The 17,826-nt window shown below is 48.8% G+C and overlaps 1 protein-coding gene across 47 annotated transcripts in view; it reads left to right on the top strand.

The window, feature by feature from the left end:
- Positions 1–2,122: 2,122 nt before the first annotated feature.
- The window catches only part of RIMS2 (regulating synaptic membrane exocytosis 2), a 990,720-nt gene continuing 975,016 nt past the window's right edge, over positions 2,123–17,826 (top strand). For 12 of the 47 annotated variants that reach the window (XM_075352981.1, XM_075352977.1, XM_075352976.1 and 9 more), the window contains exon 1: positions 2,130–2,662. In XM_075352981.1, the coding sequence (XP_075209096.1) occupies positions 2,499–2,662 (164 nt within the window). In that variant the 5' untranslated portion in view covers positions 2,130–2,498. Of the gene's footprint in view, positions 2,663–17,826 lie in introns of all 47 variants that reach the window. The other 35 variants (XM_075352991.1, XM_075352990.1, XM_075352989.1 and 32 more) reach the window with 11 other exon arrangements.

The following is a 17,826-nucleotide window of genomic DNA, read 5'->3' as shown; positions in this document are numbered from 1 at the left end:
AAAAAACGCAATCCGTCGCTGTAATACGTTTTTTGCTGCATTAAGACGGATCCGGCGCCCATAGGCTTTCATTCTACATGACGCCAGACAGCGCCGGATCTGACGCAGTCTGTTTTTTTGCTGCAGCCAAAAAAAGTTGTATGCTGCGTCCTTTCCGGCAGCTGGACACAGAAATTTCGCCGGATCTAGCGTTTCACGGATGCAACACAAGGGCATCAGGCACAATCCAGCGCTAATACAATTCAATGAGGAAAAACGGATTCGGCGACAGATCTGTTTTTCACCGGATTGTGCCTGACGGCACAAACCGGATGTTAGAAAGTAGCCTTACACACATGCACAGCTCTGTCCACTAGCATCAGCTCCTGAAGCTCGGTCCACCAGCACCAACATTGCCTCCTCTTTCACCTAGTGTGACACACATGTTCAACTCCGTCTACTAGCAGCTGCTCCTGCCTCCTCTATCCCCTCCATCTTACTGTGACACGCACATGTGCAGCCCCGTCCACTAGCAGAGCTCCTCCTCCTCTACTAGCAGCTGCTCCTGCCTCCTCTATCCCCTCCATCTTGCTGTGACACGCACATGTGCAGCCCCGTCCACTAGCAGAGCTCCTCCTCCTCTACTAGCAGCTGCTCCTGCCTCCTCTATCCCCTCCATCTTGCTGTGACACGCACATGTGCAGCCCTGTCCACTAGCAGAGCTCCTCCTCCTCTACTAGCAGCTGCTCCTGCCTCCTCTATCCCTTCCACCTCGTTGTGACACGCACATGTGCAGCTCCGTCCACTAGCAGAGCTCCTCCTCCTCTACTAGCAGCTGCTCCTGCCTCCTCTATCCCCTCCATCTTACTGTGACACGCACATGTGCAGCCCCGTCCACTAGCAGAGCTCCTCCTCCTCTACTAGCAGCTGCTCCTGCCTCCTCTATCCCCTCCACCTCGTTGTGACACGCACATGTGCAGCCCCGTCCACTAGCAGAGCTCCTCCTCCTCTACTAGCAGCTGCTCCTGCCTCCTCTATCCCCTCCACCTCGTTGTGACACGCACATGTGCAGCCCTGTCCACTAGCAGAGCTCCTCCTCCTCTACTAGCAGCTGCTCCTGCCTCCTCTATCCCTTCCACCTCGTTGTGACACGCACATGTGCAGCCCTGTCCACTAGCAGAGCTCCTCCTCCTCTACTAGCAGCTGCTCCTGCCTCCTCTATCCCTTCCACCTCGTTGTGACACGCACATGTGCAGCTCCGTCCACTAGCAGAGCTCCTCCTCCTCTACTAGCAGCTGCTCCTGCCTCCTCTATCCCCTCCATCTTACTGTGACACGCACATGTGCAGCCCCGTCCACTAGCAGAGCTCCTCCTCCTCTACTAGCAGCTGCTCCTGCCTCCTCTATCCCCTCCACCTCGTTGTGACACGCACATGTGCAGCCCCGTCCACTAGCAGAGCTCCTCCTCCTCTACTAGCAGCTGCTCCTGCCTCCTCTATCCCTTCCACCTCGTTGTGACACGCACATGTGCAGCCCTGTCCACTAGCAGAGCTCCTCCTCCTCTACTAGCAGCTGCTCCTGTCTCCTCTATCCCCTCCATCTTGCTGTGACACGCACATGTGCAGCCCTGTCCACTAGCAGAGCTCCTCCTCCTCTACTAGCAGCTGCTCCTGCCTCCTCTATCCCCTCCACCTCGTTGTGACACGCACATGTGCAGCCGTGTCCACTAGCATCAGCTCCTGAAGCTCGGTCCACCAGCAGCAGTTCTGTCTCCACTCTCCTCCTCTTTCACCTAGCGTGACACGCACATGCGCAGCCCGTCTACTAGCAGCTGCTCCTGCTTCCTTTCCCCATCCACCTAGCTGTGACTCGCACATGCGTAGCTCCATCCACTAGCATCAGCTTGTCCCCTTAACCCAGTCCATCTAACGTAACCGTAGCCCGCGCATGCGCACCTCCGTCCACTAGCAACCGCTCCTGCCTCCCGCTCCCCATCATCCACCTAGCTGGGGTCCCGCGCACGCGCAGCTCCGTCCACTAGCAGCGGCTCCCTGCCTCCTCCTTCCCCGCCGTCCACCTAGCCGTGGCCCGCGCATGCGCAGCTCCGTCCACTAGCAGCAGCTCCCTGCCTCCTCCCGTCCCTCTCCAGCTGCTGCTGTGCTGCTGTCACCGTGCAGCTCTCTCCAGCCCCCTCAAGCTCACGAGCAGGGACACCTTGCACCGTCTGTGGGGCGCAGGGGGGAGGGGGGAAAACCACAGGGGCATCCAATAGCACAAAGCTGGAATGTCCCTCCAAGAAGCGCGAGCCCCCCTCGGATCCGCTACTTTGCATTGATGCTCCTTCATTATGTTTGTGACAAATGTCTTCTTTCCAATCTGCTTTATTTAGCGGCCGCGTCTTGATGTCAGCTCGGGCCGGTGATTTAGAGCCCCGCTGCAGCTCGGCGTGATTTATGTTCTCAGCAGCGACCTGCCTGAGCTCCAGCGTTTCCTCTCGGTGTGTGCTGCTCATCCACCAACATGTCTGCTCCTGTCGGGCCCAGGGGCGGCCCTCTGCCTCCTGCACAGCCTCTGCTGCCCGAGATGCCGGACCTCAGCCACCTCACCGAGGACGAGAGGAAGACCATCCTGGCCGTCATGGACCGGCAGAAGAAGGAAGAGGAGAAGGAGCAGTCAGTACTCAAGTAAGCCTGGGGTGCAGTGCAGGCTCCTCCTAATGAGTGTGCAGCAACCCACCCTCACTATACACAGCAAAAAGCCCGAATATCCGGCAGGTCCCCAAATCACCGCATCCCTCTTACATGCAGATACCCCCCCTCCAAAAAAAATCAAATGTAAATATTTTAATATTTTCCCAAAAAATATAATAATAATAATAATCCTCTTAGGCCCCGATATCAGTCACTGGTGTTTTTATTTTTTATTTATTTTTTTGCAAAAAAAATTGGTCATTTAATTGTAGATGGAGAATGATATGTGTCTCGGGTGTCTTGACGTTGACGTGGCAGTGAAGGGGTTAATGTGCGTCTATTTGATCTGGTGGAGCGTAAAGGAAAATTGTCTCCCCCCCCCCCTTCCTCCCCCAGATTTTGTGTTTCCGTCTCCGTCGCGCTCTGTCGGTGTTTATATATATATATATATATAATCTATAATGTATATAGGGGGCAGCGGTGCTGAGGAGGGGGATTATATAAGCCATGTCATGAGATTGGCAGTCATGTAGCTTAACCCTTTAATTGTAGGGTCTTTTTTATGGCTGGATACAGGTGCATAGCACATTGCTCCCAGTTTGAATATTTTGGCTATAGGTTGGGTTTACCTTTTTTTTTTGAGGGGGGGCGGGGGGATGGGTAATACTATTTTATCATATCAGTGTTGATTTTTTTTAATATAAACCCTGCATTGTCTGGCTAGAGGGGGCCTATGTTGTAGAGGATTTTGGGTGGGCTATCGCAGCTGTCATCTATCTGTCTGAACATATCTAAACTCCTTATTGCCTCCCCCCATGTTGCTGGAACTCTCAGATTAGGATGGTGGAAGATGCGGCGTGTAAGAAGTGCCGGGAGACGGTCCATGACATGCCTGTGTAGTGATGGCTGGTAGCAATGCAGTGCTCATTACATGGCTGTGTGCTTGTGAGTTCAGCACCAGGTAGCTGTCCACAAGCTGCAGGGCCTGTCATCTGACTCCCAGCTGCTGCCACTGTGGATGCTGGGAGCTGACTGGAAACTCCCGCTATGTCCACCAGAGAAACACACTCAGGATAGATTTTACCGTACAATTGCTCTTTACAACGGCTAATACACCACTGGGGGACACAGACGGGAAAGGGCCCCTGTGCAACAACAAGATATGGGCCTTGTCTAGTCTTATAGTTCATCATAATAGACAATTCTACCTGCTTTGGAAGTGGAAATGGTCCCACTTACCTTTTGTGCCCCCTTAGCTTTTGGGCTCTCTTACCTTTTGGGCTCTCTTACTTCTTGGGCCTCCTTACCTCTTGAGTCATGTTACCTTTTGCACAACCTTATCTTTTGGCCTCCCTTATTCTTTGGCCCTTCTTACCTTTTGCACCCCGTTACCTTTTGCACCCTCTTACCTTTTGCACCCTCTTACCTTTTGCACCCCCCTTACCTTTTGCACCCCCCTTACCTTTTGCACCCCCTTACCTTTTGCACCCCCTTACCTTTTGGACCACCCTTACCTCTTGGGCCCCAGTGCAGCTGCACAGGTTGTACCAATGATATGTCCGTCCCTGCAATGCACGTACAATATATATATTTATACATTGCAAAGTTAAGAATGGACAATTCTATCTGCTTTGGAAGTGGAAATGGGCCTCTTTACCGCTTGGTCCCCCTTACTTCTTGGGCCTCCTTTACTTCTTGGTCCCCCTTACCTTTTGGGCCTCCTTAACTCTTGGGCCCTCTTACCTTTTGGGCCTCCTTACCTTTTGGGCCTCCTTAACTCTTGGGCCCTCTTACCTCTTGGGCCCTCTTACCTTTTGGGCCTCCTTACTTCTAGGGCCCTTACCTCTTGAGCCTTGTTACCTTTTGCACTACCTTACTTCTTGGCCCCCCTTACATTTTTGGTCCCCTTTACCTCTTGGGCCCCCTTACCTTTTGGGCCCCCTTACCTTTTGGGCCCCCTTACCTTTTGGGCCCCCTTACCTTTTGGGCCCTCTTACCTTTTGGGCCTCCTTACTTCTAGGGTCCTTACCTCTTGAGCCCTGTTATCTTTTGCACTACCTTACTTCTTGGCCCCCCCCTTACATTTTTGGGCCCCCTTACCTCTTAGTCCCCCTGTACAGGTTGTACAAATGATAAAGGCTGTCCCTGCAATACACCTGCAATATATATTTATACATTGCAAATATAACAATTTTATTGCTCTACAACTGTGACGCTTTATAAGGGTCCTCTCTCACTGGCGTATAAAAGATACAAGTGCAATATGAGAAAAAAATCGCATTGCACTCGGACCAATGTTGGGGAATGAGGCAGAGCAGATCTGCGAGTTTTTCCTTAGCTCAAATTGGACTGATGAAATATTCGCAGCATGATTGCACTCGTCTATCGGGCAGGACTTGTCAATGCAAATCTATGCGCTCTAGAAAAAAAATGGATTCCACACGCATGTCCATTTTTTACGGATACATTACCATTCTGTAGCATAGAACACTGTAAATGATTGTAGAATAATAGCTGCTGAGAAACAAAAAAGCGTTACATACGGAACCCTGAATTGTAAAGCGCTGCGGAATATGTTGACGCTATAGAAATAAAGATTATTATTATTATTACCTTTGTAGAGAACAAAAAAATTGCGCACTCACATGACAAAAGGTTACCCATATGGATTCCACTCGTCCAACATTTTAGGAGCGGAATCTTAGCAGATTGTTACATGGCATTGTGAGAGTACTTTTAGTGTGGTATTACAGTTCCTTGAAAAAGTATTCATACCCCAATAAACTCTCCACATTTTTTTTTCCATGTTACACTAAAAAACTTAAATGTCTTTCATTGGGAGTCCAGGCCAACATTGGGGCTGGGGCTAAGTGGCGATATGTGCCGTGCGCCACTTTGGATGTAATGATTTCTTACAGTGTCGTGTTGCAAGCTGGGACAATGCGACAGTGGTAAATATTTCCAAATGTGTTGGATTTTCAGTTTTTGGTGCAAGTTCCACGCAGCACACTTGTTATGAGCTGCAATGTAACGCGTGTGCGACTTATCTGCAACTTGGCTGTTTTATATTCTGCAAAATCAGAGCTCTGACATAGTCGCGGGACAGTAAACTGCAGAAAAGTTGCACCAATATTTTTGGTGCACCACTTTTCAGAGAATTGCTATAGAGCCATATTTGTCGCCGTGTGCAGGACACCGAGGGGTTATTAAAATAGCGTCTGATCGCTCACATTGATAAAGCACCTGCTAATTCACACTGTGTCTTGTGTGGGGATCAGAGGACAGTTTTTACATTTTCTCAATGCAAGTTTTCTTCTAAGTCTTCATAGACTTACATTGAGAAAGTAACTGCCGCTCCACAAAGAAGACACAGCGTCATCTGGTACCTTACAAATGCAGTCGCGTCACACCGGATCGCTGTTGAAAACCGTAACTGAGTATATTACTGCACTCACTACATATATAGATGATATCTATCAAAAGGAGAAATAAAAAAAAAAAATCGCTGGAGTGTTCCTATCAGCAGATTGTAGTGCAGCACACACAGGCGGCCATAGGGTGACCAGTTACATAGGTAAGGATGGTTGACCTTAGGGAGATCAACAATTGTTTTGCATAGAGTGCCCAGTGTCTGACATCTCACAATCATATTGTAGAACTCAAGTATGTAAAGCCGCCCACACTTTAGATAGCCGTCGCTGAATGATCATTTGACCGGTAGCCATCTTGGCTGTCTTCCCATACACTCACTACGCTCCTGCGATCACTGTGAGAAAGGCACTGGCAGACATCTATGGCAGCGCCTTATCTCTAGAGAATAAAGGATCAGCAGTCCAAAATCAAACCTGCCCAATTCGTGTCTCCCTGACATGTCCGACTGTCAATATTGGCGGGTTTGGCTGAGGTTAGTCTAAAGCAAATGTGGCCCGCAGTCTGATTTTATTTGGCCTGCAATGCAAAGCACCCATTATTCTGCATGGAGGGCTAAGTGGGGCTTATTATACTTTATAGAGGAGGAATATGTGGGGCATATTATTTTGAAAAGAGGTCTATGTGGGTCACATTAATCTGTATGGAGAAGTATGCGGGAGCCCATTATTCTGTATGGAGGACTATGTGGGGCCCATTATTCTGTATGGAGGACTATGTGGGGCCCATTATAATGTATTAAGGAGGATGACTGTATGTGGGGCCTATTATTCTGTATGGAGGACTATGGGGGGCACATTATTCTGTATGGAAGGCTATGTGGGGCCCATTATAATGTATTGAGGAGGATGACTGTATGTGGGGCCTATTATTCTGTATGGAGGACTATGGGGAGCACATTATTCTGTATGGATGACTATGTGGGGCCCATTATTTTGTATGGATGACTATGTGGGGCCCATTATTTTGTATGGATGACTATGTGGGGCCCATTATTCTGTATGCAGGGCTATGTAAGGCCCATTATTCTGTATGCAGGGCTATGTAGAGCCCATTATTCTGTATTGAGGACTTTTCGGGACCCATTAATCTGTATGGAGGATTATGTGAGGCCTATAATTCTGTATGGAGGACTATGTGAGGCCCACGACTAGGTTTGCCTACGACTTTGTCCAAGTTTTTAACTTTAGCCCCCTGTTGTGTATTTAAGTTTGACATACCTGGTCTAAAGTGTATGGAATTGCCATATATGTTTTTCCCTTTGCAAGGTGAAACTACCCTTTAAATATGGACCTTGTCACCATTAATATATGTGAACAGGAATAAATCTAAATCAGGGGTCTCAAACTCAGCTGGGTGTATGGGCCTCACATAGAAAAAAAATATTTGGGGGGCTGCACTCTTTGCAGGGCCAAGTGACATTTTAGTGATTCCATGTATTTTCTTTTATACACCTTTGGATCACTTTTTGTGAATATTTTTTGCTTGTTTATTAAAACAAACCTGCACTTTTTTGTTACATTTATATGTAAAAAAGTGGGGCATGTCCTAGACATGGTGGCGTGAGGAAGCTTACCTTCAGAGCTCCTTCGCCCACAGCTTTATTTTGCAGACGCCTGCGGTCCCTTCTCACCCGAGATGGCCCCCAAGAAAAGACCGGGCGGTGCCCCTGCCTCCGCATCCCCCGGGGTGAGTCAGAAGCCCCAGGGGAGCCTCTCTAGATACCTGGCGGTGTCGGGCCGGGAGCTCCCGCCGGCGGCCCTGGACAAGATGGCGCCGGCGTCTCAGCAGCGTTCCCCGGCTGGGGATTCCCCTGGAGCGACACGGCGCCCGCCCACAGCCTCTGCAGCAGCTCGGGTGTCAGGTGAAGGGGAGAAGCTGGTGAACGTCACAGCAGGGAGACCGGCGGCGGCAGGTCAAGGTACAGAAGCATGGAGGAGGGGGGGACCCACAGGCCCGGCCACACAGCATGTCACTGAGGGGGCAGAGGAGGCCTCGGCATCTGGGGGATCACCTGTGCTGGGACTCCCTGCGTTCCTCTGCACCCCTGGTACACCTCCTTCTCTGGGGCAAGCAGAAGACCCCTTGATGACAGGCGACCAGCCCCCTGGCCCCCCCCGAGATGACTTGCAGGCTTTGAGAGAGCTTATATTGGCCCTCCCCAGCAAAAAAGATCTGGAGGATGTGGTGGCCAGGATAGAATCCTCCCAGCAGATGGCGCTGACCACCCTGAGGGAGGAAATGGTGGTGCTGGAAGATAGAATAGAGGCAACAGAGCAAGCACAGGAGTCCCTGGAGGGTAGAATGGAGAGGATTGAACGGGACTGTGAGTCTTCTAATGCCCGCATTAGGGAGCTAGCTCTGCTATTGGACGATCAAGAAAACAGGGGCAGAAGAAATAATATAAGGCTGAAAGGTATACCGGAGGACTGGCCCCAAGATCTGCTGCGCACCAATGTCTTATCCATATTCAATCAAGTCACTGATCGCCCACCTGAGGCCTCCTATCTCTTTGACAGAATTCACAGGGTCGCAAGGCCTGGCCCCAGATCTGCTTCCTTCCCCAGAGACGTTTTATGTCGCTTGCATTATTATGGGGACAGAGAGAGGATTCTTCAGGGAGCCTGGTCGAAGGGCTCTGTGGAAGTAGATGGGGCTGTGGTGAAGCTATTTCCGGACGTCTCCAGCCGCACACTATACATGAGACGGTTGCTTCACCCCCTTCTGCTCAAGATCAAAGAGGCAAGCGCCTCGTACAGATGGGGCCACCCCTTTCATCTGATTGTCCGCAAGGGGGACTCCGTGTTCCCATTGAGGAGGCACTCTGAGCTTTCAAAATTGTATGACTTTCTTGGAATACCAGACTGCTCAATCCCGGACTGGATGGAGTGGGAACCTCAGGTCCCAACAGGGCGGCGAAGGAGGAGGGACGGCGTCCGGGCCTCCCCCTGTGATGATTTTGGAGGGTCATGAAATCTCTCGGTTGCTGATGGGTCGGGGAAGTGACCAAAGTGGTGGCTGAGTGGCCGGGAGAGGAGTATGGTTGGGGGTTACCTGGGGGTGCCCCCTGACCTCCTGGCTCCGATGGCAAGTGTTCTGGCCATACGACTGGCCCAACAGTCCACAGCATACTGACTAATGTTCATTGCAACTTTGATCTGTTGTCGTTGGGTCGTTTGTGGGGCGGGCGGGGGAGGGGGGTTTTGCATTTCCATCTTGGGTGGGAGGGTCCGTGGGAGGTTAATTTGACAGACTCTCCCTGGTTGTTTGGGGTCTGGGTCATCAGGCATAAATAAGTGAGGCGCGGGTTGGAGCTCTGGCCACATGTCAGTTCTTGTCCCTATCTATACCTAAGCAGTTTCTGGGCTGGTCCCTGGTACTGCGTGCGGCAGAACAGCTGCTTTTCCACTCTCTGTCTTTTCTCTTTCTGCTCTTTTACATCTTTCTCTCTCCCCTGCTAAAGGGTCTTTGCTTTCGCTTGCCTATCTCCTTTCCACCCCCCCTCTCTTTCCCCCTCCCTCTTATTTCCCTTTTTTTTTTTTTTTTTGTGTGTGTAACTTGTTTGTTCCTCCAGAGGTCAGTGACGGAGTATGACGAAGCTGAGACAAGCTGAGCTTCGGGTGGGCTCATTGAATGTTAAGGGTCTTCACAGCCCGGAGAAACGGTCTATTCTCCTGAACCTACTATGGAAAAACCGAATTCAGGTCGCTTTCCTCCAAGAAACACACTACTGTGAGGCAAAACCATACAAACTTGCCGATAGAAGGTATCCTGTTGTGCATCATTCACCCTCCCCTGACTCTAGATCCAGGGGCACAAGCATCTTAATGTCCAGTACGCTCCCATGGGAACTGTTGGACTCTCGATCGGATGATCAGGGAAGGCTTCTGATGCTCAAGGGACGCATTGCTACTCAGACTTTCACCTTTGTGGCGGTCTACTTGCCAAACTCGGGTCAATGCCCCACATTGCTGCGTTACCTTGAGCAGATAGAGGAATTCTCTGAGGGTACTCTGGTCCTCGGGGGTGACCTTAATGTTGTGTTGGAGCCGCCGAGGGATAGCTCCAAAGGGGTGTCCAGTGTGCCACATTCGGCACTACGTCGCTTGCGACGGGGTTTACATGACCATCAACTAATAGATGCATGGCGATTGATGCATCCATCAGACAAAGATTTCTCATTTTACTCGGCAGTACATGATTGCTACTCCAGGTTAGACCTCTTTTTCCTCAAACATGGGGATCTACATTCTCTGGTGGCTTCCTCAATCGAGTGCATATCATTCTCTGATCACGCCCTGATCACAATAACTCTATCCCTCGGTCACCCCATCGGGAGGCAGAGTCAGTGGACCCTGAACACTTCGCTACTCGACGAACCGGTGACAATGCAGGAAATAAGGGAGGCCTTGAGGGAATATTTCAGCGGCAGCGGGGGGGGAGAGGTGTCCCCGGGCATTGTCTGGGAGGCACACAAATGTGTAGTGAGGGGACTGTTCATCAAACATGGGGCACGTCTGAAGAGAGAAAGAGAGGCTAAGGTTACATCCCTTCTGGCAGACATTAGAGAGTTGGAGGCAATCCACAAGGGGTCTCTGGGAGGGGACGTGGGGGCCATTTTGGTCAAGAAGAGGGAGGAGTTGCGGTCCCTGCTATATTATAAGGCTAGGGGAACATTGGCTAGGTGCAGACGGCATTTCTATGAATTTGGCAATAAGAGTGGCAGGGCCCTGGCTAGAGCTCTGAGGACTCAGAGAGCGAGAGGATATGTTTCGAAGGTGCACATCGCGGGAGACAGGTGGGCTACTCTGCCGAAAGACATTGCCTCCGCTTTTAAAGATTTTTATTCCACCCTTTATGCAGTTGATGAGGGGCGGTCTGGGAAGGCCAGGATGGAATTGCGTAGCCGAATACGGATGTACATCGCGGACTCCGGCTTGGGATGTCTCAAGCCGGAGGCTGCGGCCGATCTGGAAAGGCCCATCTCGGAGGAGGAATACTGGTCCGCACTTAAAAAATCTCCCACAGGTAAGGCCCCTGGCCCGGATGGTTTCCCTCTGCTCTATTACAAAAAGTTGGATTCCATTTTGATTTCCCCGTTTCTCTCAGCATTTAACCATGGCCCACATGCTGAAGCTGTCCCCTTGCCAAGGGATACCCTGGCTGCTAATATTGTGGTTATCCCTAAAGAGGGCAAAGACCCTACTTCGTGCTCTAGTTACCGACCCATTTCTCTCCTCAACACAGACCTGAAGCTCTTCACTAGGATTCTTTCGGATAGACTTTCCCCATTGCTGGGGGAGATTGTTCACCCAGACCAGGCGGGGTTCATGATGGGTAGGGAAGCAAGGGACAATACGACTAAGGCTTTGAACATAATACACAAGGCTAAATCCGATGGGCTGCCTTTGATGCTTCTGTCAACCGACGCAGAAAAAGCGTTCGACAGAGTTAACTGGATTTTTATGGAGGAGGTCTTGCGGGCTGTGGGGTTGGGGAGTATGATGCTTGCTTGGATTTGCTCCCTGTACAGCATCCCTTTGGCGGCAGTCAGAGTGAACGGTCTCCTTTCAGAGAGATTCCCCATTCGCAATGGAACAAGACAGGGCTGTCCTCTCTCGCCCCTGATTTTCATATTGACTCTGGAACCCCTGCTCAGTCGGATCAGAAGCAACGTTAACATTTCGGGCCCTAACGCCTCAGGTTCTACTTATAAAATCGCGGCTTATGCGGACGATTTGCTTTTTTTTATTACCAACCCGCGGGTTTCCCTCCCTAACCTTCTGAGAGAGTTGGAAACATACTCCTCTCTATCCAACTTTAAAATTAATATGTCAAAATCGGAGGCCCTAAATATATCTCTTCCCCTTGAGCAAGTCACATCGCTACAATCCGCGTTCGAGTTTAGGTGGGCTAGCCAGTCCCTGAAGTATTTGGGCGTCCAGTTGACTGCGGACCCTAGTCAAATTTACAAGTTGAATTATCTCCCGCTTCTGCAATCAATTGGGAAAGATTGCGCTAACTGGGGGAAGGGCTACTTCACATGGTTCGGGAGATGTGCAATTTTGAAGATGAATATCCTGCCACGTCTCTTATACCTCTTCCAATCCTTGCCGATTAGAATCCCTAGCTCTTTCTTCAAGGAACTGGCCTCTCTACAGATCAAATTTATCTGGGGCAACAAGCCTGCGAGACTTTCCCGGTCTCTTTGTGCAGACCTAAGAGTAGGGGAGGCTTGGGTATCCCAGACCTCAAAAAGTATTATTTGGCCACGCACATGGTTAGGGTATTGGACTGGTGCCGTCATTCCGGCACAAAGCCTTGGGTGGCCCTAGAACAGAGTTTCTCGGAAATACATCTCCCGGCCATCCCCTGGCTTTTGAACCTCTCCCTGCCGGCTCTGAGATCCCATCCTACCATTGGCGCCACTCTTGAATGCTGTGCGATAGGGGAGGTCAGACGACTCCTTTTGCCAGTGCCTTCTCCTATGACACCCATACTGGGTGACCCGGAATTCCGTCCTGGTCTTTCGGACCCGGTCTTCAGAAAGTGGGTTCAAGGGGGCAAATTCAGAGCTTGTCATCTGGGTAGAGAGGGGGATTGGCTTTCACTAGCGGATATCCGGGGCTTCTTGCCTTCGGGTCCCCTGGGGGATTGGAGGGCTATGCAGTTGAGGCACTACATGCACTCCCTCCCTCGCTTCAGTCGATATGTCGGACCTCCTACGGGATTTGAAAAGTTGTGCCTGGGAGAGGGAGTCTTACGGCACTCACTATCCCTGGTATATAATATGCTATCAGATCCGGGGGATTTGCCCCCCCCGGCCTACCTGCTGCAGTGGGAGAGGGACCTGGGGATTAGTTTATCTGACTCACAAAGAAACAACATTCTCCAGCTGGCACATAGAACTTCGATCAGTTCCAGACTGTTGGAAGCTAACTACAAACTGTTGGCTAGGTGGTACAGGGTCCCGACCAGACTCCATAGAATGTTTCCGACCACGGGGGAACACTATTCTCCTTATGGAGACTTTGCAAGCCAGTCTGGCTGCCAGGTAAGGGGACTTATAGCTGCAATGCCCCTAAAATTCCACGGGGGAACACTATTCTCCTTAAGGAGACTTTGCAAGCCAGCCTGAGTCATATTGCAAAGGATTGTCAAAAATCCACTTGTGACTTTTAGGATCGCTACTTCCAATAGGTGGCGCTGTGCTAGAGTTTGTCTCCTTGACTGGAGAGACAATTAGAATGTTTCCCTCAGTTGACCCAGTTTGTTGGAGATGCGGTCTGGGGGAGGGTGATTTTATGCACATTTTCTGGTCCTGCCCTTCGTTGCAGCGGTTTTGGTCAGAAGTGGGGGAGGTAATCAGACGAGTGACCGGTACTACTGAGACATTGGGTCCGGAGCTATTCATTCTACAGCTTTCCGAACTCCCGGTCTCTAAATATAGGCGATCTTTGCTTAGATTTCTGGTCATGTCGGCCAGGTCTTGCATCCCGCTTGGTTGGAAGTCTAATACCCCCCCCACGGTGACGCAGTGGGTTTCGCGGATTAACGATCTGATGTACATGGAGGATTTGACATCCTCTATTAACGATCGCCAGGAAGACTTTTATAGGACATGGTTTCCATGGATGGAGTTCACCTACTCGGCGGAGTATGCGGACTTGCTCTTGGAACCTCAGGAGTCGTGATTTACCCCCTTTTTTTTTTTTTTTTTTTCTTCTCTCTCCTTCTCTCTTTCTTTCTCCCCCTCTCTTCTTTCCTTTTCCACACTACTCCCCGATCTTCCTTCCTGCTTTCTTCTTCCACCCCTTTCTCTATTTCTCTCTTTCTCTACAGGCCTTCAATCTTTCTCAGGCTTTGACTTCTTTTTCTTCGCTCTTCTCCCTACTTCCCTAAAGTTGGGTCGGCTTATAAAAGATGTAAACTGGGCCAGACTTGAGTAGTAGTGGAGATGGGAATTGCATATGTGTGCTGACTGTTTGTATGTATATTACCGTCATTTCTGTAATAATACCTGCGTCCCAGTTGGGAGCAGGGGATGTATTGTTTGATACGAGTTTGGCTTTAAAATAAAGAATTTAAAAAAAAAAAATATGTAAAAAAGTATTTTTAATGGTAAAATCATTGTTTTATCTCTTTCTTGTGCCTTGCAGCATTGTGCCCATCTTTGTCCCTTGTAGTAATGTCCATCGTCCTTGTATTGTAGCATTGTGCCCATCCTTGCAGCATTGTGCCCATCCTTGCAGCATTGTGCCCATCCTTGTCCCCTGTAGTAATGTCCATCATCATTGTGCCCATCTTTGTAGCATTGTGCCCATCCTTCTAGCTTTGTCCCCAAGTAATAATGTCTCCAGTCGTCATCCTAGTTCCCTATTATGTTGTTCTTGACATACACAAAAAAAAAAAGATTCTTCTCACCTTTCCTCCGTTCCCTGTTTTTTCTTAACTGCTTGTTGTGGCCTGCAGACCCGTAGACCCCGTGACCCCCGTAGACCCCGTGACGATCGCGTTACTATGCAGGGGGCCAGCGCCATTAGGGCTTTACTACACTTGATTCATTTGCGGCACAGCGCGCACTTAAGAGCTCTCTACACGCGCTGTGCCGGAAATGCATCAACTGTAGTAAAGCCCTGCCGGCGGCGGCCCCCTGCATAGTAATGCGATTGTCACGGGGTCTGCGGGTACTCGGGCCGCAACAAGCAGCCTCAGGGGCTGCATGCAACCCACGGGCCGCATGTTTGAGACCTCTGATCTAAATCTTTGTGTCTGTGAGCAGCTTTAGATTCGTGAAGGCGAAGACATGGTAGAGACATCAACTATAGGTGCTTTGGATTATACATTCTATCACTCTTTATGAAGCCTGTCTATGAATTTGCTTAAAGTATTATTATCAACATTATAATTTATTACTGGATAAATGATAAGTTTGTGATTTGGTGTTCGTTGAGGGTCTGACCACAGGGACCCCCACTGATCCCAGGATCAGGGCCGAGTACAACTTTTTCTAGTAGCCCCATGAATAATGAATGGAGTGAGTGGCTACCACTCCATTATGACGCAGTCTTTTAATGCCCCATTTTCAGGATCTGTGGAAGTCAGACCTCGACCAAAGCATAAATGTATGTGGATTGTTGGTTTCTCTTCACCCCCTGTACTCAGTACCTAGGGCACATGTCAACCCCAGCTTTAGTTACGTCCTTATGCAACGGATATGTATAAATTAATGCAATATCTGCCCTGGTTGTCTGTCTATAAGAAATAAGTGATAACCGAAGGGTAACGAGCCCTCCAGCGATGTATCTGCAACATGACCAGAATAAGCCTCGGCTCCAATTCACTAGCAGCAAGCAGAGAGCTTGAAAAAGGCCATGAGGAAAGTCATATACATTATCAGGCCTCAAAACAATATATGTTGCCCATAGCAACCAATCATAGCTCAGCTTTATGCCATAAATTGCTCTGTGAATTTGAAAGCTCCTCTGTGATTGGTTGCTGTGGGCATCAACAATAGTTTTTCTTTCTGAAAGCTTTGATTAATCTTCCCAGTATATATTATAAAAATGTAATAATCTTTTAGTCTGTTTTTCACTTATAGGGTTTATTCATTCCAGCCTTAAACGTTTAGGGACCTCATTAATTAAGATTGGCGTTGCCCCTTAACGATGGATTCACTGTAGTATGGTTCTCCGAATTAATTAAGAGGCACAAGCCATGTGATGAATTTGGCGCATCTTTACAAGTGGTGTGCGCCTCACCAGATATGCACCTCCAGCCAGGGAGAACTTTTGCTAAATTTGACAGGAGCGAGCGTAGCTATGCCCCGTCCCACCCCATCACCTCTCCAGCTCTGTTCAGTTTCACACTTTTGTGAAAACACCAAAAGTCACAACATTTGTGTGCAACTCCGTGTTGCGCAAATTTTTTTCGACTTTTCAAAGTATTTTCTGCCAGTTTTTTTGTGTAAAAACTTTGATGAATTGGGCCCATGGTCCCTGAGCTTTTATACTTTGGACCATGGACATACAACTTGCTTGGGGTTTTCTTGTTTTCACTCATATGTCCAATAAACATTTATTGGTAATGCACTGGCAGAAGAGGTCCCCTGTGCAAGCACAATATAGGGCCCTTTGCCCCTGTATTTGTCCGATAACTTATCATAATGCCTGTTTTGGAAGTGGTGGAAATAGGCCCCGTTAACTCATGGGCCCTCAAGTTGCACCAATGATATATCCGCCCCTGTGGCAATGGTAATACAAAGAGGTATTCCCATCTCTAAGATCCTATCCTAATATGTAATAGGTTAAAGGGAACCTGTCAGGTGCAATATTCAGCCAGAACCACGAGCAGTTCTGGGTGTATATTGCTAATCCCTGCCTAACCGTCACTGTATACACTAGCATAGATAAAGAGATCTTTAGAACAAGTAATTCTAAAGTTACTTTATCATATGCTAATGAGCACGGGGACTAGTCCCGAGGGCATTATATCCCCTGACTAGTCCGCCCTCTTAGCATGTTAGCACGCCCACAGGGGCATACTAACATGCTATTCAATGCAGCGTCACCAGCAGTGTCGCGCGGACCTGTGTTCGATATGACTAGTCGGGGGAAATAACGCACTTGGGACTAGTCCCCTCGCTCATTAGCATAAGATAAAAGATATTTAGAAATACTTGTTCTAAAGATCTCTTTATCTATGCTAGTGTATACAGGGACGGTTAGGCAGGGATTAGCAATATGCACCCAGAACTGCAAGTGGTTCTGGGTGCATATTGCACCTGACAGGTTCACTTTAAATAATAATAATATTAGCAAATACCTCTAATCAGTTATGTAGTATAGTTCTCCTGATTCACTATGTTGCTTACTTCATGTGTAGGGCATTGCAGGACCTTAGGTATCCATGGTTACGACCACTAGTAACTTACTGTAACTATATGCGTGGTCATAACCATGGATACCTAAGGTCCTGCAATGCCCTGCACATGAGGTAAGCAACATAATGAATCAGGAGAACTATACTACATTTCTAATTGGAGGTATTTGTGAATATTATTATTAATAATAGTAATAATAATATTACTACACTTACTACATATTAGGATAAGACCTTTGAGATGGGAATATCCCTTTAAAGCAATTTTCTGGTTTAGAAAAGCTATCATCAAACATCCTTTTAAAGGGATATTCATATGTCAGACATTTATGGCATATTCACAGGGAGCTAGAAAGGATGAAACTGTGGAGGACTGGGCTGAAAGAGAGCGAGGTCCAAAATTAGGCAGCCTACAGAGGGCATTTACTAAGTAGGGACTATTCAAAGTGGAGCACCTCATTAAAGGGAACCTGTCAGGTCCCAGATGCCTTGTAACCTACAAGCAGGGTGATCTGTGGCCTAAAAACCTCTTGCTACCCATCCCTGTGTTGTAATATTTTGTAAAATGAATTTATTAAAAAAACCTTTTATAACTTACGTGTTCCCTATGTAAATGAGCGAAGGGACTAGTCCCTTGGCCGTCACTTCGCCCAGTCTAGTTTGCCCTATTTCTATTATATGAGCGACGTCATTGTCAGCTACTGGAAATCCCGCGCGTGTGCTTCTTAGCCGGGTGTTTACTTGCCGTCTTTAGACGCACTGTGCGCATAGTCATAAGGAGCCTTCAGATCATGCGCTTGTAAAGCCGACTAGAGCACACCCGGCTAAGAAGGCTGCGCGAATGCGAA

Source organism: Anomaloglossus baeobatrachus, chromosome 6 (genome assembly GCF_048569485.1).
Source record: "Anomaloglossus baeobatrachus isolate aAnoBae1 chromosome 6, aAnoBae1.hap1, whole genome shotgun sequence".
Taxonomy (NCBI): domain Eukaryota; kingdom Metazoa; phylum Chordata; class Amphibia; order Anura; family Aromobatidae; genus Anomaloglossus; species Anomaloglossus baeobatrachus.
Note: the sequence above shows the minus strand (reverse complement) of the source record. Positions and strands in the feature narration are given on the sequence as shown.